This window comes from Odontesthes bonariensis, chromosome 17 (genome assembly GCF_027942865.1).
Source record: "Odontesthes bonariensis isolate fOdoBon6 chromosome 17, fOdoBon6.hap1, whole genome shotgun sequence".
NCBI classification, from domain to species: Eukaryota; Metazoa; Chordata; class Actinopteri; order Atheriniformes; family Atherinopsidae; genus Odontesthes; species Odontesthes bonariensis.
Genome location: NC_134522.1, coordinates 28,207,048 through 28,232,717, shown reverse-complemented (window position 1 = coordinate 28,232,717; position 25,670 = coordinate 28,207,048). Strand labels below are relative to the sequence as shown.

General features: G+C 38.8%; 1 protein-coding gene and 1 long non-coding RNA gene across 2 annotated transcripts in view; one reads left to right on the top strand and one right to left on the bottom strand.

Moving 5' to 3' along the window:
- kcnh5b (potassium voltage-gated channel, subfamily H (eag-related), member 5b) overlaps nt 1-25,670 on the top strand; it is a 194,094-nt gene that overhangs the window by 123,965 nt on the left and 44,459 nt on the right. The window contains exons 11-12 of the mRNA XM_075447653.1: nt 1,257-1,449; nt 23,185-23,381. Of these exons, the coding sequence (XP_075303768.1) occupies nt 1,257-1,449; nt 23,185-23,381 (390 nt within the window). The remainder of the gene's footprint in view (nt 1-1,256; nt 1,450-23,184; nt 23,382-25,670) is intronic.
- Nucleotides 11,725-12,876, bottom strand: LOC142365901 (uncharacterized). The gene is made up of 4 exons (XR_012766675.1): nt 12,836-12,876; nt 12,208-12,373; nt 11,862-12,047; nt 11,725-11,775 (listed from the first exon to the last, which is right to left on the bottom strand). It is a non-coding gene; the product is annotated as an uncharacterized LOC142365901 (long non-coding RNA).

The window sequence follows — 25,670 nt, the reverse complement described above, 5'->3', positions numbered from 1 at the left end:
ACATTAATTCAAAACAGCAATTGAGCATTCATGTCAGAGAAAAGTAGACTCAGTCTTCTCTTTCTTTTCCTTTCTATATAAAGCACCAAACCAGCCAGGCTGAGAAAGGTGTCAGCACTTAAACAATATAATTTGAAAGAACTTCTGGTATCATTCAATGGAATTGTGTTAGTTTGTAAATCACCAATTCAATTCAATTCAATTTATTTGTACTGCACCACTTCAGAGAAATTAAACAGATTTTTCATTTCAACTCATTTCAATTTAAGTCCAGCTCAGGCTAAATAATTCCAATTCTATTCAGTACAGACCAACTCAGTATGATAGTTTTTATAAAATGGGAAAGGAAAAAAAGAAAATACCAAATTAATGACAGCCAAAATGGCATCTGCATGGTCAGTGGTCATTACATCATGGGAGGTTGCTAAGCATATTAGACAATATGCGTGATTTTAGACGCATATGCGAGGAATAACATAACATGACACACATAGACTTTCTCCTGAGGATTCCAGTTGATTGACTGGTAAACTGATATGAAAACAATCAATGAAAGGCAACAACCTAAATGAAGACTTCCCCTGCTGCTCTGATAAATGATCTGTCCATGTGGAAATTGTATCATCCTGCACATGTAAATGAATATTAGAAAAAATGTTGTTTTTTTCTGAGACAAAATCTAGACATTTGTCTAGTTTGAATAAAAACTTCCAAAGTTGTTCTGTTCAAGTTCTGACCTTCTATTAATCTTCTGGTTGTGTTCTAATAATAGTTTCATACTGATTACTGATTATTTTGTAGAACAAATTGTTTTTCGATTATATCAGTGCTTTAACCTGTTAATGGTAATTAATGGAGGGCTTTTGAAATTTCTGATTAATGAATCATTAATTCATTCACTAATTTATTGATAACTTATGTTAATGTTTTCAGTAATATTCACTAATTTTTTAGCTATTAGGGTTTCTTTTTCTCATATATTTCTTGAAAAGTTTGCGGTGCTGAGATGTGGGTGTGTCTTTTTTACAGGCTTCTTTTTTATTGCAACACGTCATCATATTCACCAACAAAAAGCCTTCCAAACATCATACCTATGTAGAGGGAAAATAACTTATTATTCCTCGTCTCTCTTTCCACAGAGAAACAAATATCTCAAACTACTGTGTACAAATTTTGCTACACTGTTTTTTATTGAGGCAAGAACATTACTTTACAGAATTATTTCTAACTGTTTGATCTTATCTCTCCAAACGAAGGTGTTCAACGAACATCCAGCTTTCAGATTAGCCAGTGATGGCTGCCTGCGATCCCTAGCTGTGGAGTTCCAGACCATCCACTGTGCCCCGGGAGACCTGATCTTCCACGCCGGTGAGAGTGTTGACACCCTCTGCTTCGTCGTGTCGGGGTCACTGGAGGTCATTCAAGACGATGAAGTAATCGCCATTTTAGGTATGTAGTGACATAATTGGAGGAGGTGTTTGGTTGTGTAGTGAGATTGTGAATGATGCACTATGACACCATGAGCATGGTTATTTCACAAATTGGTTTCCATTATGGCCCTTTGTTGGAATGGTGACATGTCAAGGGTGTACCCTGCCTCTTCAATTCAATTCAATTCAGTTTTATTTATATAGTGCAATGTCACAACAAATGTCATCTCAAGGCACTTCAATAATACAGTCCAATCAAATCAAATGAATTAAATAGAAAATTTGTCCAATTCATACATACAGAGCCAATTAAAAAAACAATTTCCTAGCTAAGGAAACCAACAGATTGCACCAAAGCTTCTCTTCGCTCCAATCTCCCATCCTGAGCATGCATGAGGCCACTCTGGAAAGGAACGACTCCCTTTTAACAGGAAGAAACCTCTGGCAGAACCAGACTCAGGAAGGGTGGCCATCCACCTTCACCAGCTGGGGTTTGAGTGGACAGAAAAGAGGGGACAACAAACACCATTCAAAGGATACTTGTTGAGACAGGGAAACACAAGTTAATGACAACAATAATGCTAAATGCACATAATGTCATATGAGAAATTAATAATAATTAATGATAACTGAAGGCTCTGCCTCCCATTCTACTTTTAGAAACTCTGGGAACCACAAGTAAACCTGCAGTTTGGGAGCAAAGTGCTCTGTTAGGAAAATATCTAACAATGAGATCTTTAAGATCTGATGGAGCTTGGTCATTAACCCATTTAGGCCTAAAACGCCTGGAAAAGAATGCCTGTAAAACCTATGGGCGATTTCAGAAAGACCCCCTAAAACCTGAAGTTTTTCTGGAAATTCAGCAATTGTGTCAACGCCTACTAAATGATTGATTTCTCAGCCTCTGTAGCAGATAGAAACAAAATTCAAAAAGTATTTGAGAGCTTACGCCTGTGGCTTTCTTTGGAAATTTACTTACATACACCTTCACAAAAATAGAAAATGTAAAAAGTAAAGTGCAGGAACAGCACTATTTTCAATCAGAAAACAGTAATAAAATAAAATAAAATTTAATTTTATATTTAAATTATTTATTTATCTATTTATGTATTTATTTTATCGCCAGTCTCTTCGTACTGGCAGCACAAGGAGTCCCATGCCCATACACATTCCAATAAACGTTTTCATCTCCGGCACAGTTACGTGTGACCACTTTGCCATCTTTGCTCGAGCTGGAGTCTGAAGTACCTGGTCACTGTATCTATTCGTCTCAGAAACGAGATGCGCCCAAAGCTCCTCAGTAAAAAATATGATTAAATGCCTGCAACGGTGTGGCATCTGCAGGAAAATCGACTTTCACCGCTGGTGTGCGGTTGAAACCTCTCCGTCGAGTACGGTGGTAATTGTCAGTCTTCCACTCACATTCAAACCCTTCAAAACCATCCTCATCGTTATCGTCATCTTCAAACATATGTGCTAGCCATAAATCTCCATCAATTGGGTCAGCACGTTCATCAGCATCATCAAAGCCAAGAAACTCCTCACAATCGCTACCGTCTGAAATGTCTTCCCACTGAAAGTCCTCCATGCTTGTTCGATGTAACTTAACTTCCAAACAATGACACGAGGAACATGACGACACTGTCATGTGTCTATTATAATGCATTAAAGGTGGGGTATGAGATGTTTTCTGGAGCATTTTTTTATCATATTGTCTGAAAACCTCCTCACGAAATCAAATCAAAACTTTATTTATAAAGCACTTTGTGCTACATTTTAATGTATAATGCTATAAGAAACTCTGGCTGCAGAATTTTGGATCAGCTAAAGGCTTTTCAGAGAATATGTGGGGCAGCCCGATAATAAAGAATTACAAGAGTCCAATCTTGAAGTAACACATGCATGGACTAGTTTTTCTGCTTCACTCTGAGACAAGATGTTCCTGATTTTAACAATATTATGAAGGTGAAAGAAGGCAGTCCTAGAAACCTGTTTTATATATGAGTCAAATGATAAATTCTGGTCAAAAATATCTCCAAGTTTCCTCACTGTAGAACTAGAAGCCAAGGAAATGCCATCTAAAGTAACTATATAGCTATAGAGCTTCTCCCTGAAGCGCTCAGGTCCAAAGACAATAACTTCATTTTTGTCTGAATTTAGAAGCAGAAAGTTCTGAGTCATCCAGGTCCTTATGTCTTTAAGACATGCTTGCAGTCTGACCAACCTATTGGGTTCATCTGGTTTTATAGATAAGTACAGCTGAGTATCATCAGTATAGCAATGGAAATTTATGCCATGCTGTCTAATAATGTAACCTAATGGAAGCATGTATAAAGTGAAACGAATTGGTCCAAGCACAGAACCCTGGGGAACTCCATGACTTACTCTGGTGTGTGAGGAAGATTCTTCATTTACAAGAACAAACTGAAATATTTCAGATAAATATGACTTAAACCAGCCTGATGCAGTTCCTTTAATCCCAATAATATGTTCAAGTCTCTGTAACAGAATACTGCAATTGATTATATTAAATGCAGCATTGAGATCCAAGAGGACAAGCACAGACACAAGTCCACTATCAGAGGCTAAGAGGAGATCATTGGTAACTTGCTCTTGCCTGGTGATAGCAGGGATAGGCTTCAGCCCCCTAGCCATCATGAATAGGATAAAATGAGTATGGAAAATGAATGATTAATTATCTGCAGAGAGTGTGGATTTAATGTAGTTTTGGAAAGTAAAAATTCAGCCTCTGCTATTTATGATTGTGCACTATTGAAACTTCTACAGAAAAAAGTAGGGGCTCATATTAAAGGAAGAAAAAAATTCAAGAAAGAATCTCCTAAGGTTAATGGTTGGATGCCAAATAGGTGAATAGATGCCAAAGCTGTGCTGCAGTGGCGCGCGTCGATGAAGTCATCCCACTCGACACGTGTGTAGAAAGCTTCCTATAAGCCCCCCGATAGCCCCGGATAACAACAACATATGAGCCAAGAGCTAACAGTGCAATAGTACGCGTTCTTTCATTCGTCTCAAAGTGTTGGTGAAATAAAGACAGATAATGCCTTATTTAGAAGCTGTATTTTCTATGCCTTGTTCTCTCCCTTTATATGGATATGAGCGGATCTCGAGTAATCTAAATATCTTCCGAAGGACGCCGACTTTCACCAAACTGTCAGGTATGGGGGTTGGCAGGACACGGATGTGGACTCCAGAGGTAAAAGCAAATCTTGGTTTATTCACAAAAACAAAAGTCAAAACAAAAAGCGCGGCTGAGCTGGATGACAACACTAAACTGTGGGATCAAAAACATGAATATAACTGTGACAAGAAAAACAAAAGACTTGGCATGACATGGCATGAAAAAACGCGTGGCGTGGCAAGAAGGTAAAGGTGAGATCGGGGAAAGGAAATCACAAACTGAAAGGGGAGCCTGGAAACTAAATAGTGAACTGAGAGTGATTGGTGAATGAGTGCAGCTGGGGACAATGAATACAGGTGACGTGAGTGAACTAATGATCAGAACATGGGGACTGACAGGGAAAACAATGGCAAAACTAAAACAAAACATGAACTCAAAAATCAAGACATGACACAGCTCAACTCAACTCAACTCAACTCAACTCAACTTTATTTATAAAGCCCTTTAAAACAGCCATGGCTGAAACAAAGTGCTCTACATGAGCAACAACAACAAATATAAGGCATGAAACATGAGAACAGCTGATCAGCTGACCTGAGGCACCATGCAGGAGCATAAGGATGGAGCAGCTCGGAGAGGTAAGGCGGGGCGAGTCCATTTAAAGATTTAAAAACAAATAAAAGAATCTTAAAATGGACTCTAAAATGCACAGGCAGCCAGTGGAGGGAGGCTAAAATGGGAGTAATGTGCTCCCTCTTACGTGTTCCAGTTAGGAGGAGAGCAGCAGCATTTTGGACAAACTGGAGATGTACAAAGGAGGACTGGCTGACTCCAAGATAAAGAGCATTGCAGTAATCCAGCCGAGATGTGATGAAGGCGTAGATTACTGTTTCAAAGTGCGTGTGTGCGAGGAAGGGCTTCACCTTTGCCAGCTGCCTAAGATAAAAAAAGCTGGACTTCACTACTTCACTATCTAAAACATGATAAAACATAAAACCTAAGACATGGGGAAAACCCCATGGACGTGACACAAACTGTTATCGGTGAGTAGATGAACGTATTTTATGCCAGAAAAAAGGTCCAGGTTTAAAAAATTATCGTACTCGTACCCGTTAAAGTTAACCGATACCACGAACCGATACCAATTTATTGCATGAAGACCGTGATCAGAGGGTGGCTTGTCATTTTTGTTGTATTTTTTTAGACTGGCAGCTAGGGGAGATGTCAAGCTAATCAGGAAAAGTGTGGTTAAGCTAGTGAAACTGAAACCTGTCTTCTAATTCATTGCATTTTTTTTGTGGTAGAAGTATCGGCATCGGGACTCGGTATCGGCAAATACTCAGATCCAAGTATCGTATCGGTTTGAAAATAAGTGGTACCTCTGCATCCCTACAATTAATCATAATACAATCAGAATCTAATCCAAACCAAGTCAAATTAATTAAAATCTTGAAAATTAGTCTCTCATTATGTCACTAGCAGCAATGCTTACAGCTGCAACTTGTATTTGAGCAGAAGAACAAGGCAACTTTCTGATCACAGCTTGTGTGGGGAGATGAAGATGGAGGAGACACAGAGGGGTTAGAGCGAATGTAAGGACAAGATGTTGGAAGGAGTGAGAAGAGTTGGAATAAATTGTAAAAGTTGTAGAAGAGGGTGAAGAAAGCTTGACAAGATTTCCATGTCTTTTTGCGTGTGTACATTGTGTGTACAGCATAAAAAAGGAGTCCTTACTCTAAAAAAAGTCTTTCCTCTTTAAAGTTTTTTTTCCTTTGCGATGGCTCAGCCAGCTTACTCTTTCTCTCATTGAAGAAGGAAAACAATGCCAGTCCAAGACAAATAGAGAAATAGAAACCAGGAGAGGGATAAAGAAAGCAAGTATTAGAATAACTATGCGAAGTAAAACCATAACAATGTAACTGAAAGTGTAGAGGGACAACAGAGGGATAGGGGAAGGGGGTTGCATTTCTCTGAATGTAACAAAATTAAGCTCATGGACGAGAAACTTGAAAGAAAAATAAAATACGCTGTAGTAAAGTTTATTGTAAAAGAGGTTCGAGAGTAAAAGAAGAATGCATTGAAAGCATATGAATGCAGAGAAAAATTAAGTTGTTGATGGTTGCGGCAATAGAAAAGAGTGAGAGAGTTGACAGTCTAGACAGAATCATGGAGACATGCATTTGGACACATAAATAAGCACTCTGGCAAAAAAAATGCTTACAAATGCTAATGTAGATTTTTTTCTAATTATATGTACTTCATCATGTACAGGCAGTGAAAATAGTTTTTTCACTCAGGGGAATGTAAAGAATCAGCAGTAAATCAACGAAGGCAAGTTTAGATAAGCAACATACAGTAAATTCACTACATCTACAGGGCAATACTGTGGCAGCTTCTGAAAAGAACACTAAAGTCTGAGAACCAATAACTGCCTCCTCACCCCATCATCCAGCAGCCTTAATGTAGTGCTCAATTCTAATGAGACTCATTGGCCGTTGAAAGCAGGAGGGAGCTTTGATGTGTAACAGTCAGAGGATATATCAGCCAGTAATGACATTATTAGATGAGGTTAGCCCTTATGAAAACATTATGAATTTGGAGTCCAGAAACCTTCACTGTTGCAAAGCTGAAGTTGCATTAAGACCAGCTGTAGCTCAATATGAGCTAAAAAGCGTCCCTCCTTTATCATTAGAAGAATGGCCTCAGGCCCAGCTGTTGAATGTACGCAGAGGAGAGCTGGGAGTCAAAATACTTTCATGGAACAAATAAATAAAATAAGATAAAATGATCATGTTTAGTTTTTCATCCATCTTGAGCAAATTAAGCAAGCTGATGAAAATCAAATAGAAGGTGTGAACCTTAGAAATATTAAAGTAACCACGTATTGACATTCTGATTATGATCTTGTGTAAAAAATATTTATCTATAAGATAAGATCAAATTTTCCTGACTAAAACACTTACGAATTTTAGCTTATTATAGCATCTAATGATAATTTTAACCCCACCATAGAAAAGAAAAAATACAATGAAGTATCCCCAAAGTCTTTTTTTACACTGCACAGGAAGTTGGCTTCCTTAACTTTGACTTAAACCTGCCTAATAGGGCTCTTTTAGTAACAACATGTTTGAGTTTCTTTAATAGAATATTTTGATCAACATTATTAAATGCAGGACTATGAGCTAATAGGACAGGTACAGACACAAGTCTGCCATCAGATGCAATGATAGCAATAGCAATGCTGTCTCAGTGCTATGATGCATTCTGGATCAAGTGTATGATAATTGATAAGGTGAATTACAGAAAGCATCTGATGCATAGCCTGTTGATAAGCATAAAGGAAAAACAACCTTGAACAGCATTGTTGGGATGAGCTCCAAAAGAAAGGCTGCAGGTTTAGATGTAGCCTGAAGTCATCAATACTGAGAGTCAAAGGAACCCATGGCTCAACAGAGCTATGACTCTTCGTCATCTTGGGTGCAGTGTTGGAAAGAAATCTGGGATTATTCTTGTTCTTTTCTATCACTGATGAATATAAGTTGAGAGCTTTCTTATAGATGATCACACTTTCTTTCCAGAGTAAGTGAAATACTTCTAATTTAGTGGAATGCTACATTCGTCCAAGCTCTCTAGAAGTTTTCTTTCAAGCACAGGGCTGTGAATGACCTAATTTCTTGTAAGGGTGACATTATCAAGTGTTGTACACACGAAGGCTGTAACTCTTAACAAGGCAAACAACTTGAAAGCGAGCAAAGTCAACGCAACAGCTCTCTGTTGAATTGGCACATGGCGTTGAAAAATGGAAGGAATTTATTTTAGATTTTATTACAGCTGGCTCTAAAATGCACCTACTGTGATAACATTTCATTAATTGTCAAATTAATATAAACTCAAGCTTCACGCACTACCTGCCTGTGTCTTCTGTTATGACGGACTACTCTGATGATAAAAATGAACTGTTAGAAGAATTTAAGCTTTTTTTTTTAATTCTCTGTACATATTTACTGTCTTGAGTTGAAAGGTGCTTGTCCATAGCAGTGTTGGTCTTTCAGCCACACTTTGGCTAATATCTTTAGGGCTTGAAATGGGACAACTTGCAAACTGGAAAGTCTCACGCAGTTGTCCAACTGGGCGAGTGAAAACAGATATGATACATTGATTTATACTACATTGTTGTTTTTAGTTGTCCTCAGGCTCTAAGGGGTATTAAGTACTAAATATTTCAAAGGGCAGAGCCTGAGGTGGGAAGGGGCGGAGTATATTCGAGTGGGTCACTCCATGCCACTAAAATTATCCACTTGATTAGAGGTGTAAAATGATGGAAGGAAAATTAGCTGTTGTAGTGTTTCTCTGTGTAATTTTGACCAAAGAATGTCACAGACATTTTGGTAAGACCTCAGGAAAAGCATGTGGAAAAGGGGCATAATATTTCTCCTTTTGTAAATGGTTGACCATACAAAGATCAGCCTTTTATGAGTGAGAGCTGTGGATAATCAACAATGGATAAAAATCCAAACTAGCGCAGATTATTTTCTTTCAATCCATCATTCATGCTTAGTTATCAGAAGGGACTGTTATTCACTGCAAAATGTTCTGGCCCATCAATCACCATGTCAGCAGTGAGCAGGAAGAAATGAACCTTCAACCACATATGAGCCTTGCATCACTACGAGATACACTAATAAGAATCACTCAGGGCTGTTTGATGTTGAATAGATTAGAAGAGGAATATATTAAGAGGGATATATTAATTGAGCTGGTTAAAGGGACAATGATGAAATCCAACCTGCCGCATAGAGGTTGCTATAAAGTTTCCTAATGCAGTCTCAAAACAAATGTGAGATAACAAGCAGAAAGACTTTACAATTTGGTAATTCAGCAATTGTGTCAACGCCTACTAAAGGCCCGGTCACACATGTCCTCCACGGGCATATCGCGGCCGAATCACGGCCAAAACTGTCTGCCCGTGAAGCAGACGCTGTTGGACGCTTTGAGGTCGCGATTGAGACGCGATACAGCCGTACTTCACCCGTCGTTACACGCGGTAAGAAATTCACACGCGGTTGGCCGCGCGAAAAAGTTTTGGGCTGCCCAAAACTTTAGACCGCGGGTAATCGCGGGCGGTACACGTTGTACACACGCGGTAAAGACGCGGTACAGACGCGGAACGAACGTGCTGGGACGTGCTACGGCCGCGGTTAAGACGTGGTTACACGCGGTAGGATCAGTGGGTAATCGCGGGTGGAGCACGGTCATAACACGTTTGTTCCGCGCCTGTTACGCGTTGTTATCACGTGCATTAGCGTGTGTACCGCGTGTAAGCACGGACAAACGCCTTTCTCCGCGATTTGCCGAGCATTCGTCAGTTGTGCTCCAGACGTCAAGGGGTGAACATGGATCCCCGTCACAGTAATGAGCTCGTCTTGCTGCTCCAGCAGCATCAGAACCAAGTGTTACAGATCCATCAGCTCCTCATTGACCGAAGAAGACGAAGGAGGAGGAGGATGGTGGTCCGGAACATCTGGGTGCGCGACTGGATTGGCAGGAGACCTGAGCTGGGGCTGTACGGTTCGGCTGCTTTATTATACCCGTGGTAGGCCGCGGTACCGCCGCGCTTCACCCGCGATAAGGACGCGGAACAGTCGCCGGCGTCTGTTCCGTGGGCATACCACAGGTAAACCGCGGGTAAGCCAATTTTGCACATTTTCCACAGCGTCTGCTTCACGGGCAGAAATTTTTGGCCGTGATTCGGCCGCGATATGCCCGTGGAGGGATGTGTGACCGGGCCTTTAATGATTGATTTCTAAGCCTCTGTAGCAGATAGAAACAAAATTCAAAAAGTATTTGAGAGCTTACACCTGTGGCTTTCTTTCATACACCTTCACGAAAATACAAGAGAGTCTGGCTGCAGACCTGCACTGTCAGGACCCTGTTGGAGACCGTCACCTGCACTGTGAGGACCGGAAGTGCACTGTGAGGACCGGAAGTTGATTCGAAGCCTTTCAAAATAAAAGCGTGTGTATCGGAAGCACGTATTTGTAAACGATTTTAAACGCTATATTTTTCAAGAGGTCCTCACAAATTAATTAATTAGTTAACAGTACGACATAAAATCTATCAATTCCCGGTCTATTGTTTTTATTTGTATTGTAAACTTTTGTTTGGTCACTGCACACATTTTCTCTTAGGCTCATATTCATAACCCAACATCTCACAAGATGCCATAAGCCTATACTGTACATTTTATTGTGTACTATAGAGTAAGTCACTGCTATTTCATTATCATTTCATTTTGACTTTATCGCACTGGTCTTTATATATACATTTGTTTCAATTAGTTTTTATGTTGTATTATTCTGTATTTTTATCCTTAACCACCATAAATTTCATGTTTGGTTCTATGTCTATGCCAATTATGTTCTTTTTTTTTTGTTACTTTGTTTATTGGTAGACTTGTAAAACATATACAATTTCATCATCATCACCAATATATATATATATATATATATATATATATATATATACATTTCCCTTTCTTCTTTCTCTTCCTCCAGTTCACAGTGTATGCCCATACATGACTACAGTTATTTTCCATTATATTTCAACATACCACCATATAAACTTTTTTTTTTTTCACACAAATATACACAAATGACACTAGACAGTTGACGCATAGACAAACACATAAGCATACAAGAAAATGGGGCAGAGAGAGAGAGAGAGAAAAAGTAAGAGATAGAGAGAGAGAGAGAGAGGGCTGCTGGAACACCTTAGTACCACTAAATAGTACCCTAACTCTTGATATCTACAGTATAATCTTAGTCAAATTATTAAGGGATCAATGAGAAAACATAAAAAGCACACCAAGTCACAACATGATCAAATGTTCTGTAGTGTTTATTCAGTCAAACATTCAAAATATGACAAAAAATCTTTGTTTTTGTCGACTACCTGTTCACAAAATATCAACATGTCGTTAATATTGTGAAATATCATTTTGAAAGGCTCCAGGATCGCTTCTCTTTCATCCTCGTCCAGTTCTTCGTTCCACAACCTCCCATACTGTAGAGCAGCCTCTGCCTGTTCCTCTTCCCCGATGCCCAGAACGTCAGGCAGGTCCACTCTGGCAGACAACAGTGGTTTGTTGGCCTCAGCACACTCTGCTGCATGTCTGCAATTTTGAAGAATGCGATCTTCAACCGAGTCCTATGGAAAAGACAGAAAGAAAGATGTCTGTACTATAGCTGCCACACCAACAGTATCTGACCAATAGATACTGTGCAAAAGCTTACGCCTTCCACTGGTGTGTCCACATCAGCAAGTCTGGCTCTCTTGGAGACCTCTGCCTGCTGCTCTTCTTCCTGAGTACTCAACTATTAATATGAATACATGCATTATACATACTTTATACTCTTACCTGAATTTGTAGTCCAGTTTTCTCTGTCCAGTTGCCAGGATTTAGTGACTGGGATAGGTTTCTAAAAGACAGAAAGTGAGGTGTCAGATGTTCTTCACTGCAACCAACATTCCCTTCATTTTCCTTTTACCCTTTTACAAGCAAACCACAACCTGCCAGAAGTTAGTAGCGTTAGCTAATACTTATGAGTACAAACAAACAGACAAATACATTATGCTTACCTTTAAATAAAATGCCACCTTTTGTATGTGCCTCTAAGTGGCTCTGCAGCTTGGACAATTTTGCTGGTTTAAATTGTAGGCACAGAGGGCAGTGAAACAGTTTGCAACATGACGTGCAGCGTTCGATTTTGGGCGTAGTGCCGGCGGTTGTTATTGAAATATGCATCTGTAAGAGACAAATAATGTTGTAATAAGTAAAACTAAATTATATATATATATATATATATATACATATATATATATAAATGGCGCATTTAAGTGAGCACTATCGATACGATAACAACGCTAAAGACTAGCCAAAAGTAAAAAAACCTGATTCTTTAAAATTAATATAACTTTACAGTATATAGTTATTGAAATATGCATCTGTAAGAGACAAATAATGTCGTAATAAGTCAAACAAAATTAAACAAGTCAGCACTATCGATACGAAAAATGGTACATTTAAGTGAGCATTATCAATACGATAACAACGCTGAAGACTAGCCAAAAGTTAAAAAAAAAACCTAATTCTTTAAAATTAATATAACTTTCGAGTATATAGTGTGCAACGTAACGTTAAGGTGAATAAAGACTGTTTTTGTTTCTTCGTATGAAAGAAAGTTGTTTTCACTCGACTTTTACTCACCTCGTCGTCTCCACAGTTCAAATGGGGAACGAAAAATACGTGCTCCTCGGTTGTCGCTTCGGATCCTCACAGTGCAGGTGACGTCACAGTGCATGTCTCTAACTAAGGGTCCTGACCAGAGAGTCTCTATTATGAGGAGAGGGAAAACTGGCGGCTATTTCCGGGTGGTACTGCACTCTAGGGGCGCCAACGAAGCAGTGCAGAGCACGCCGAACTCTATGGTGGTACTATGAAATCCACCTTAGATGCAGCCATTGCTTTTGATAGAATTTTTTATATTTTTTCATTTTAATTTTCCTAAAGGCAGGATAAATTATCCTTTCAAACGGCACTTGGTTTGGTTTTTTAGACTCACTAGATTTGTTTAAAATACACATTTATTGTCAGTATTGCATCCCGAGTGACGTCACATATGTGGCATCACTTTACGGCATGGTCAGTCCTAGCGCTGATCTAGCAGAGAGGGGTTAGCTCAAATAGTTACAGATTTCAGCACAGCCCTTTTACATACTCTCTGACTAGCCTCTGGTTTAGCTTTGGTTGTTGTTAGCGGCACCAGGTTAGCACTCTGGCACAGTGGACGAGTGCCGTAAAACAACCGGTCGTAATCAGCCGTGCGTTCTTCAGATTCCATTAGCTAGATGCTAGCGGATACTGACTCGCAAATGCCAGACCTGTAAGAAAACAGAAAGCTATAACTCCCAGGTTATTGTACTTTCGATATAAATCCACATCCCTCTGTCAGAAATCACAGTATTATTTTCAGGTTTCAGCCGCTAGCGGGGACATGTTTTGAGTTATTAGCGCCAGCCCTATGGCCAATGGTCATTCTGCACTCGCTCGCCAGCGCCCCCAGAGAAAACCAACTGAACTGCAGCCAAATTTTTTATAATGGGGCGAATAGGAAGTGGAACGGCTGTCTGTAAAAGGGCTGTGGTCCTGACAGTGCAGGTCATGGGTCCTGACAGTGCAGCTCTGCAGCCAGACGCCTCTCCGAAAATAGAAAATGTAAAAAGTAAAGTGCAGGAACAGCACTATTTTCAATAAAAAAAACAGTAATAAAATAAAATAAAAAGTAATGTGCTGTCATGGACTGGCGGCCTGTCCAGGGTGTACCCTGCCTCTCGCCCATTGACTGCTGGGATAGGCTCCAGCCCCCCCGCGACCCGACCGACGGATTCAGCGGTGTATAGATAATGGATGGATGGAAAAAGTAATGTGCAGGGACAGCACTATTTTCAATTAGAAAACAGTAATAAAATAAAATAAAATGTAATTTTATATTTAAATGATTTATTTATCTATTTATTTTATTGCCAGTAATCTCTTCGTACTGGCAGCACAAGGAGTCCCATGCCCATACACATTCCAATAAACGTTTTCATCTCCGGCACAGTTACGTGTGACCACTTTGCCATCTTTGCTCGAGCTGGAGTCTGAAGTACCTGGTCACTATATCTATTCGTCTCGGAAACGAGATGCGCCCAAAGCTCCTCAGTAAAAAATATGATTAAATGCCTGCAACGGTGTGGCATCTGCAGGAAAATCGACTTTCACCGCTGGTGTGCGGTTGAAATCTCTCCGTCGATTACGGTGGTAATTGTCAGTCTTCCACTCACATTCAAACCATTCAAAACTATCCTCGTCGTTATCGTCATCCTCAAACATATGTGCTAGCCATAAATCACGATCAATTGGGTCAGCACGTTCATCAGCATCATCAAAGCCAAGAAACTCCTCACAATCGCTACCGTCTGAAATGTCTTCCCACTGAAAGTCCTCCATGCTTGTTTGATGTAACTTAACTTCAAAACAATGACACGAGGAACATGACGACACTCTCACGTGTCTATTATAATGCATTTAATTGGCGCAGAGGTCAATAATTGGTGCAAAACAGCCTTATACATGAAAAAAGACGTGTACGCTTTCCCGGCCTTAGAATAACGCAACAGCGCCCCCGGCTTTAAAGGTAGAAATGCGGCAATGCTCTCCCGGCCTCAATGGGTTAATTGTTCCAGAAGTGAACATGAAGAGTAGAAACTCGAAATTTTACTGTAGTAGGACCAACATTTGTCAGAAGTCTAGAAGCATCAGTATTACAGTTGTTGGATGGGATGCTTCAAATATTAACAGTAGTGGTGCCCCTAATCCAGTAAGAGCCGTTATTGCTGCTGTTGGTGGATATCAGTGTCACCAGACTGCAGCAATACAACTGTCTCTCCACCTACACAATTCAAGATAATGGCCTGACAGAAGTTACAGCAGCATCAGCACATGAGCTGAGAGTAGCAGCCAGAAATTCTTTTTACTCATCTAGCAAACTGCATTGCAAGATAAGGTAATATCAGGTCATACACCCACCCACTGCCAATTTCTTTTTCTGCTGATGGGGGATACAGGTTAGAACAGCATTTAGCATCATCAAAAACATTTGTTGCGACGCTGACTGTGAGTTGGTGCTTTGGTATACAAGGACATTTACAGAATAATTATTTCAGATTTTGGTTTTATTTAAAGTTGATACCCCTGTGTGAATGAACGACATTAGATAACACTGCAGCCCACGAGTCCTCCAGGGTTCCATCAGAATCATAGAAGTTTTTTTTTGCCAAATCTTTTGTCACATGGGGCTGGGATTATGCAGAACAAACTCACTGAGACAGTAGATGTAGGGAAAAATGTACATGTGTTGTTTTGTCTGCCACAGCTGTCTCAGCTTGTGGTTGAATGTATTTTTGTACAAAATCAGGAAATCCGTGAGGCATTTTCCTCAAATTGAATATTGAGAGCACTTACAGTGTTTCAAGGCACATCTGGAACCTTTCTTAGATTTTCTCTCACAGAGCTTCTACAATATCTTAAAATGTTCTACTGTCCTAAGATAGAGGTGAAATATCTCCAAACAACATAGAAATGGTGCAGAAACAAGAGGTAATGTTGATCATATGACTAGGTCTCATGAATTATTTTAGGATGGGATTGGTGATTAGGACAAAACTGTTTAAAATTGTACTCTTCATGACTGTGAAATCAAAATCACAGATTCTAGGATCCACAAAGACATACTCTAAGTGCAGACTGAGGTGAACGTGAACATGTTGGAGCCTAATTGAATGCCAAAAGAAGTAAAAGAGACTTAAGCACATCTTGTCTTTTGTGTTCAGCATCTCGTAAAAATGCCTTGACGGGAGGAGGTGAAACATGCAATATTTTTGATGATCTGGGAAATTTAAAAATCAATTGGCCTCCTACATCAGCATTTTATTAAATTTATGTAATATTTGTGTCTCCCATGGCAGTGAGCAGAATTACACAAAGATTCTCTTTTCTCAAGCAACTCCAAAGAAGAAAAAAAAAAAAACCTGATGGTCATCTGTTTTTTTTTTCCCCCACTGTCAGTCCCTTTCTTTTTTAGACTGTTCTACTTTCTCTGAAGGCAGAATTTATTTTTTGACTGGAGCATAAGAAGCCTTTCCTTCCCAAATCTGCTTCTGCTGGAGGTGTCTTCTTGTCATGAGTTTTTTCCCCTTCCCGCTGTCCAACTCCAGAGCCTCCATTTATCCATCATGGTTATGCACAGATGTGTGTGTGTGAGTGTAATGAGTGCGTAAGGATATTCCTACAAAGTGTGGAATAGTACCTGCTTGTATTTATAATTGGCAATATGCGTAGATACAAGCGCAGATGTTAGTGCTAGACAAGGAAAAGGCACAGCATGCAATCTTAACATTGATATTTTTTTGTCTCAAATTAGTGATTACTTGATTAATATTTATGTTTAGTTGGAAACAGACATGTTCCCAAATTGCTGTCCAAACTTACAAAAGACACCTTTAACTGACAGATGTTTGAAAACACACAATGGCTGACTCCACAGTGAGTGCATTTTCAGAGAGTGCACCGACTTAATTGGTTAGAGCACAGAGCGGCTCCTGATCAGATTACGCTTCCAAAAAGAGATCTTGTTGGATTTACTGGGTATGCTGTGATTTGGGACCCACACTGCACAGAGATACCAGTTGCATAAAAGCTATCAAGTGCATATCCAAGTTTTGTCCACCATGGAGTTTTTGGTACCTTTCAACCTGAGGTAGAAGACAGATTAAGCATTTCTCAACCATCACTTGGATAAGATAGTAAACTGTGGTTCTGTAAAATGTTTTTTTAAATAATTAACAAGGTTGGTTTCTTATGAGGTGAGAATTAAGAAAAACATTTCACTTAATATCTCTACTTTTGTATAAGAGTTAATATTTACCAAATTGCATAAATTTTTAGAAGCTCCAACTATTTTTTTTTTTCAAAATCGTAATTAATTAAAGTAATTCTTAAAGCTCTCAGATAAATTGAGTTAAGTTGACGACATTATTGTAAAGCACAGGCATGGGTGGCGGGTAATGACGGCTAGCATAGACTGTGCCTTCCCAAATGTTACGCGGGGAATTTTGCAAATTATATATAATATATGTGCGCAAGTTATATAGGCTATTATATTGTGTGTGGCTGGGTGTTGTCGTTGGAGCCCCCTGGTGACAATCAGGTCAGGTGATAATACAACAATGTCGTCACCATAGACATTATAAAGATATATTATTCTTTATATGTCTATGGTCGTCACCGACCTGGCCCAAGGTGATATGGGTAATGTACTGGCATTTTAAATAAACAGCTTTTCGAACCGCGCTATTTTGGAAAAAGCATAAAATGGATATACAAACTTTTTTTCAAGGCAAAGGAAAAACAAAGAAGTTATTCAGAAGTTGTCAGCAGCATCAGTGACACCACACCTGATGCTGCAGCGTCAGCAACAACGACCCCCGGGCACGTTAACCCGGTCACCGGAGAAGCTGCAACTTGTCCCCAGCCTCTGAGGAACGATGAGCCGGGAGGGGCAAGCGATGACTTGGGAGAAAAAAACAGGTCTATGTAGCCTATTAAATGAGTGATGAGTGGCTGTGGCTCGCCATTGCCTTGTGGGTGTGTGTAATGGATGTGCTTGTGTTGTGTAAAAAAGTAAAAAAAAATTTTTTAAAAATCCTTAAATGCTAGACAGACAGTAAGGACACTTGTTAGTCTTGGAAATTAATTCCACACCGTCACCGTCATGCCCTCCTTTTTGATTTTGAAACATAATCTTTGTGTTTTTTTTATTGATTATGTTAAATAACTAATTTTTTTACGCCTTCTTTGGTTAAAAGAAAAAAGACGCATCGATTTCGGTGCCTTGCCAAATGTCGGACTCACCCGCCGCCTATGAGCACAGGTATTTCAGTTTTTATAGTTTAGTGCTGTATTTAATTGAAAATTATTTGTTGCAGTCTGTAAATTTGTTTTCCCTCAAATTCTTCAGAAATCACTACTCAAGATATTGATTTTGAAAAATTTAGTCCAGGTGACTTTGACCCCAGTCAGCTCCAGTTTATTCAGGTTTACAATGTTATGCTTCATACCACCAGTCACCACTGGAGTCAAAGTATTCCTGGGGAACATTAAACCCCCTTATTGCCCCCAATATGCTTTTCTGTGTGTGATCGCTGAGAATAAATTACTGTGTATATAATGTGCAAATGTATAATAAGAGGGTTTGAGTGAATTAGGAACACATTGTAAAGCAATTTGTAGAACTTCTAGAAGGCATTAAATTTAAGCTGAATGGTGAATCCAACGTAAAGTAGCCTAATAGACTGTCCTACAATGTGCCAGTAGGTCATATGTTCTGGCAAACAGATACATGCCACATACCTATAATTACATATGAAGAATATGTGACCTCTAGAAGTTGTGAGAGCAAGTGCTTGTGAAATATAAAAATGGTGGCCATGGCGTTGATCGTTGTGGTTTTTTTAGGCCTAACCGTGATCGTTTGTGACGTTGACCAAGAAATTTTGATTCCTAACTCTAATCAAGTGATGTTATTGTCAGTGTCTGAAGCCACTCACACAGATGGTGATACACTGGCAGGCTACCAACAATGCATTTAAAGACACAAAAGTACATGTGACATAGAAGATGAATCTGAGGATTCAAGCAGTACCCACATTGTAAGAATAAACTACATACACCTTTATCCTTTTCTCACGCCAGTCAAATACCAAATTTGCTGTACATTTGTAGTAAGTATATTGTATCAGAGGACATAGTACTCTACTATAATACTTTTCTACCTTGAGTATAGTATCTATCATCAGGAGTTTAATCATATTAATCACTCAATACCAATACCAACAGAAGTGATTTTACATGTTAATGAGTTATCATGAGCATAACAGTCTGCAAGTAATGCTCATTCTCACAATGTATCTACATCCATCTCCACCCATCCAAGCATAGCAATCCAGTACGTTTAACCTTTTTACAGGAGTGTTATGCTCAGTGCTTGTTGCTACCACCACCGTTCCCAGCTCCCCCGTCCCATGTGACTGTGTCCACAGCTAATTGGTGAGGAGCTGTGTATCTCTGGGGAGCTCATTCCAGATGAGTCCTGCTGCCTTAGCCTTTGCTAGGTGTTTAAAAGGAAAGGGCAATCTTACTGACACAAAAAGGGGGTCAACATGAGATCAGAATTCACAGTGATACACAGCTTTTTGTCATTTTGCAATAGTATATTGGAAGCAGTTTTGGTCCATTATCCAGGGTATTATGACAGCTTGTGGAGAGTGAGGACTGCTTTTCGTCACATCTTTTCTGGGTCGGCTGTCAAAAAAATGCTGAGCTGATGGTTGAGGCAGATTTGACACAGATCTGACTCCTAATTAGGGCAGATTTTACTTTTTTGTGCCTGTTCCAGTCAGAGTGCATCTAGGGTTTCTGAGGGAAAACGATGTAATACTAGCGCTATTCTACATGCGACCTACAAAATATATTTTTTTCTTTTCTATTTTTACAAAATTATACGTCATTGTGTTGTTCTTTTATATTATCACCATAGTTTAAAAGCTGATGTTACACTGTTGTTGTGTAAGATATTTTGAAGTTTATGAGTCAAAGAAGATTCTGAGCACGGATTAGTGTATTTCAGTTACACTTTGCAGATGATGGTGACTTATGAGACATTTGATTTTTCTCACAATTATGGTTCTTCTTCCACTTTTTATCAAAATAACAACCAATACATTGCCTTGGAGATGTTTGCAAGTGTTAATGTATATTTGTCTGCAATGGGTGATTAGAATTGGGAATTTATGCTGGCACTTGATAAGTCAAGTCTCCTGGTGGCTACAGCTGGTTTAGGATCAATGAGAGAAAGCAAACCCATTTAATAGATGCTCCCTAAGTCCTGATTGAGTCATGTGTTTCTTCAAGAGATAGCAATGTTCTCATGTAAGGTCTTTTAAAATCAAATAGCAGTTTCCTTCCTCATTGCTTTAATGTTTTTGAGGTGCAAACTATCCACACACTGCTGCCTAATTTCCAGTGTTTTTTTGTTTTACTAAGACGTGACCTGCGTTTCCACCACAGGTAAAGGAGTGCTATGCCACCAACCATATAAACTGTTTAAGAACATATGCAGCAGTTACAGAATATCATTGTGGATATCAACTTTATGACATTAGCATTACTGAAATATCACTCTTTCAATTCTGTTTTGTCTTTGTAGACATAAACATGATTAAAATAATTTTCCTTAAGATATTGATGCTAAAGTTGGTTCTACAAGATCCAACTGATTTTACATCACAACTCATCATTTTTTTGGCTAGTTTTAAAATAAAGTGAGTTTGAGGTAACATGATCTTAAACTTATAATTGGTTATTTTCCTTGATGAATTCATGTATCACACGTGATTTGTTCAAGGACAAAACTGATTCCACGAGGTCATTTTTGTTTTATTTCTCATTGAGGCGAGTTGTCAACCGTCAGAAGTTATTAACCCTCTGAAAAAAAAACGTTATTAACAAATCATTGCCTCCTAGGGTCCAATATTTAAGAACTTGAAGCAAAATAAAAAATACAATGGACAAAGTTACCCTCCGTCATTTTATGTGGTCTCATGACGCAACTTGATGCAAATCAGTGTAAGCAAAACAAATAAAACACATGAACATGAGTACACATGTTAAAATGATTTGAGATAGAGTCATGTGATCAACAGACATATTAAATAAGAAATTACACAAAAAGACTAAGGAAAGCATAACATGAAAATTCCTCTTGGAATGTGTGGAATATATCCAAGCTATTTAAAAGCTGTGGGCCATTCTCACCACTGTGAATAGCAAAAGCTACCTTGGGTGAACAAACAAAAGACTTATGAATAAAAGAATGAAGGCTTCATTGAAGGAACTCTCCATTTCTGATCCCAAGCTGTTTGATCGGGATGAAGAAACCCCTGTTGGGTTTCATAATAGAAGTTGAGAGGAAAAGTTTTTTCCTTTTTCCTTTTTCTTGTCTTTCTTTTTTTCTGTTTTTTTCCCACACCATAGTTGACTTTGGCTGACACCTATCACACAAACTGGATGCTTTAATCTAGTAAATGGACGATTCACTTCCTTTATGGGAGGGTTGCCCTTAACTTGCAAGGCACCACCTTCCTGTTTGCTCTCAGTCACGCTAACAGTACCTCTTTGAATTTGTTACAGCTCAGAATGAATTTGTTACCGCTAAGTATGTTCTTATCACAGCACTGATCAACAGTCAAGGATGCAACAAATCAACAGAAGCCTAACTGCAGTTAATTGTTTTAAAAGCATTGTACATTTCTGTGCCTGTGCCATGACTTCTCTCCCACTTTTTACTAGTTTTAAATTTGACCATGAAAGTATGAAACAACTGTTAAATGATGTATGGCAGGGAATTTAATTGAAAAATACTTTATTAATCCCCTATGGTAAATCATGTTGTTATAGTAAAAATACTAAAATTGTATAGAGTCATTACAGTGTATAAGGCCATCACTATAAGCAGGATTGCCTCCTGCACCAGTCATTATTGCAGTGAAGCTAAAGAAAGTTGTGTAGAGGGTGAGCAGTCTTGTCCATTATGTTGTGACTCGTGTTACATTCTGCCTTCCTTTGATTAAAGCTGCAGTCTGCAACTCTTTTTCAAGCATAATGCCTGGAACTGTCCAGGGATTCTGAAAGTAGTACATTAAATACCCCAATACAAAAAAAAAAGAGTTCTCTAGGTCCCCTATATGTCCCGCTAGGTCCCTCCAAAGCCAGCAGGTTTGTTTACAAAATTGCAGACCGGACCGGTAAAAGGTAACCAATCAGGTTTACGAGCCCATGCTTATTTATCTAGACTATTGAACTTCATTACGGGCTAGTCTACTTACTGTGTCTTCCATGATCGCAAATGACAGGTGAGTTGATGAATGAGGAGTCGTGTACGTGCATCTGGCGTGCACGTAGACGTGCACGAGTTCTCATGTGTTTTGATGGGGTGGGACAGGAAGTTGAATAACTCTTTATTTTTCGGTTAAAAAATAAGCATTTCTTGCATTTTGCGACTACGGAGGTCACCGTTTTCAACTTCAAGCGTTATGATAGATCATGTAAACTCTTAAAATGCCAAAAATTAGGACTTTACGTATGACAACAACAAATCCTGCAGACTGCAGCTTTAATTGATATTTCGTCTATGTCATATTAGATGCTCTTGTTGTTGGACACGGCAAGGTACATGTGCGCTAAGTAAAGAAAAGTGTTGATGTTAGGAAAAGTGTCATCCATGCAGAAACAGTAGATGGTTTATTTTCAAAGTTGTATTGCTGGTGCAGGTATGCACGGCTAATCAGGGCCCTTGTTCTTGTGTATCAAAGCTTTCTTCACTGCCATTTTTCCATGCTTTGATTTAATATTATACCATCACAAAGATGGGCCTGTAAAGAAAAATTCAAAAATGACATTCATTCTACTTAACTGGAGAGATCTTCACAAGCTTCACAAGCTCATGTGATGGCAAGAAGCTTCAAAGTTGGAAAATGCATGACACAATATGTTTTTTCAGGCATTTCCATTACTTCACATTTATTCTCTAACTTAGAACCTGTTATCTGGTCTACTTATCTTACCCTGTTCGTTAAAAGTGTGGTTTTGAAGCTGCTGGGTGTTTTCGCCCTTACTGTTGCATATAGAAATATGCCCTTATTAAGACATTAAACAACTGAGGAGCAACAGAGGATGTAGTGCCTTGAGCAGCCAGCCTAGGTTCAAGTCCCAGCCCAGGAGTAATCTACATGGTGAGATAGGTTCTTTACCATATCCAATATCTTAAAATTTTCCTGTTGGTTTAACACCAGGTGTAGAACCTGTTCATGTCTGCCTAACTGTCCATTGTCACTAAAACTCTCTACACCAAACATGCCCTATGAAACTCTTCCTTCTCCTGTTTGCTGTGTCCCCAGGTAAAGGTGATGTGTTTGGAGATGTGTTTTGGAAAGAAGCCACACTTGCCCATGCATGTGCCAATGTTCGAGCACTAACATACTGCGACCTCCATGTCATCAAGAGGGAAGCCTTACTCAAAGTTTTGGAGTTCTACACAGCTTTTGCCAACTCCTTCTCCCGCAACCTCATCCTCACCTGCAACCTGCGCAAGCGGGTAAGATATCCAACTTTGTGTTGTGAGACAGAAACACACAAATTACTGATATCATTGGTAGACAGCCATCGCCCTAAGGTACAGGCTGACATAGTTCATTCCCGTAAGACGGATTTATTCATATCATAGCATATCATTAATAGTCACTATGTATGTTCTTTGATTGACCATAAGTTAGTTTAAGAAGTTTACCATGAAAAAGAAGTGGTATTAACATTCAAGACATTCAACACATTTTGGACCACAGATACAGCAAGTACCTTGAATAAGAAAGTAGCTAAATAACAGCTAAGCATTGGCTTTGGAGAAAGGATTTAGTTACTGGCAATACTCTAAGATAAAATGTTGGCGTCAATGCCAAAATTACTTTTGCACTGAGGAAGTTATCATTTGAGTTGATGAATATTCAGAAAGCTTTGATGATGTGTATGGATAGGGATAAACCTGCATAGAGTTTCACTGATCCAAATCAACTAATTTATCATTCTGAATGTCTTAACAGATCCCTATAATGTGTAAGCAATCTTTAGGTCAGTGTTAGAATTTGTAGATTTGTATTGGTTGCTGTTCATCGAAAGCCCTTGGCTGGTTTCTCCTCTTTAACTGTTATGCCCACAAGCTTGTACTTTTGAACTTTTTTACCACAGGAACCAGATACTTCGAAAGCAATTATTCATCTTTTGCACAACTGATTCAGCCAGAAGAGTTTCATGTTGATGCAGTAACCTTCTTTATTTTTTTAAAGGTTTCAATGTTGTTTGACACTTTTATGAGCACAATGGAGCTTTAAAAGCACACTAACTAAAATCAGTGGCGCAAAAAAATTGTGAAGTAGATTTATTCGAGTAGTAGAAGTACTGTTTCAGGTGTCCCATTTTGTCTTCAACAACGTCCCCAGAAGTTTTGACAGTATCCCAAACTTACAAAAAGAAATTTAGAGAAGAGTTCAAAAACTGAAAAGACGTGTTATTTTTTTCTTTCTACCCTACCATCTCTTGATCCTATGGATTTATCTTGTGCATAAAATTGTGTTAAACTTTAGATAGATAGATAGATAGATAGATAGATAGATAGATAGATAGATAGATAGATAGATAGATAGACAGACAAAAGTAACAATGCAAGAAAAATTACCAATGGGGGAAAAAATAATAAAAATCCAAGAACTTTATCAACAGATGGTTCGATTTTTAACTTAAGTAGAAATGACTGCTGAAGTGCAAATGATCAGTGCAACAACAGAGGGTATAAATAACTATTAACAAGGTATTGACACTATGAACAGATGTACAGAAATGGAGAGCAGGAACCAGGATCATCTATTGCACAGAGGTGAGTTGTAGGCAGGAATGTTTTTCTGAAACATTTATTGTGACAGGGGAGCTGGAGCAGTCTGTTGGAAAAAGAGCTCCGCTGTGTCTGCAGTGTTTCATGGAGGGGATGTGAAGGGTTGTTTCATGATGGAGAGCAGTTTGGCCAGAGATCTCCTGTCTCTCACTGACTCAAACATCTCCAGTCTCTGTCCAATTATTTTGCCAGCTTTCTGGATCAGTTACCATTGCATTTATAGATCAGGCTAATTTGCATCCAGTAATAAATGAGGCACAATCCTTTCTTGGTGAGCTATTCAATCTATGAGAAATGAGCCGCAAAAACCCACAAATAAAACTGTTTCAAAAGGGGCCTTTACATACACTACTAAGTCAAAACGGACAAAGCAGGAACTAAATTTGACCCAAGTCTACTAAGGCCATAGTAGCAAGGTGTCAAGTGAGATTTGTTACTTCACATTGTGCTTGTGTCTATGTAATACGATATGTATAATATGCATAATATGTTCAACACAAGCTGAGATGCAGACTCAGTTTAACAAAAGTTTCATAGGGCCATCAATAAGTTCTAATCTCAAAGCTATATATCCATATGATGCATATAAACAATTCACAGTCAATGAAAACCACAGTATTTCCTCTGTGTATCTGATCAGATACAACAGATTTTGACCTCCCTGTGTTAGTATTATCTTTCTGATATTTGTAATCAAGTTAGCACCATGATATGTAGTTTTAATTTTTAAAATTATTATTTTTTTGTTCTTTTTTTTTAACTTATGTTAAAACCCATGTATATTATGTTAATTACACCAGCCAAATTGCTTTTGTATATGGTATACACCATCTCCAATTTATTAATTAATCATTTTTTAACTTGGAGAGATTTTTTTTAACTGTGCAGACTTTCATGTCCACACAGAACAGAAATAGCAGTAGCTCCTCAGTTAGCTCTACT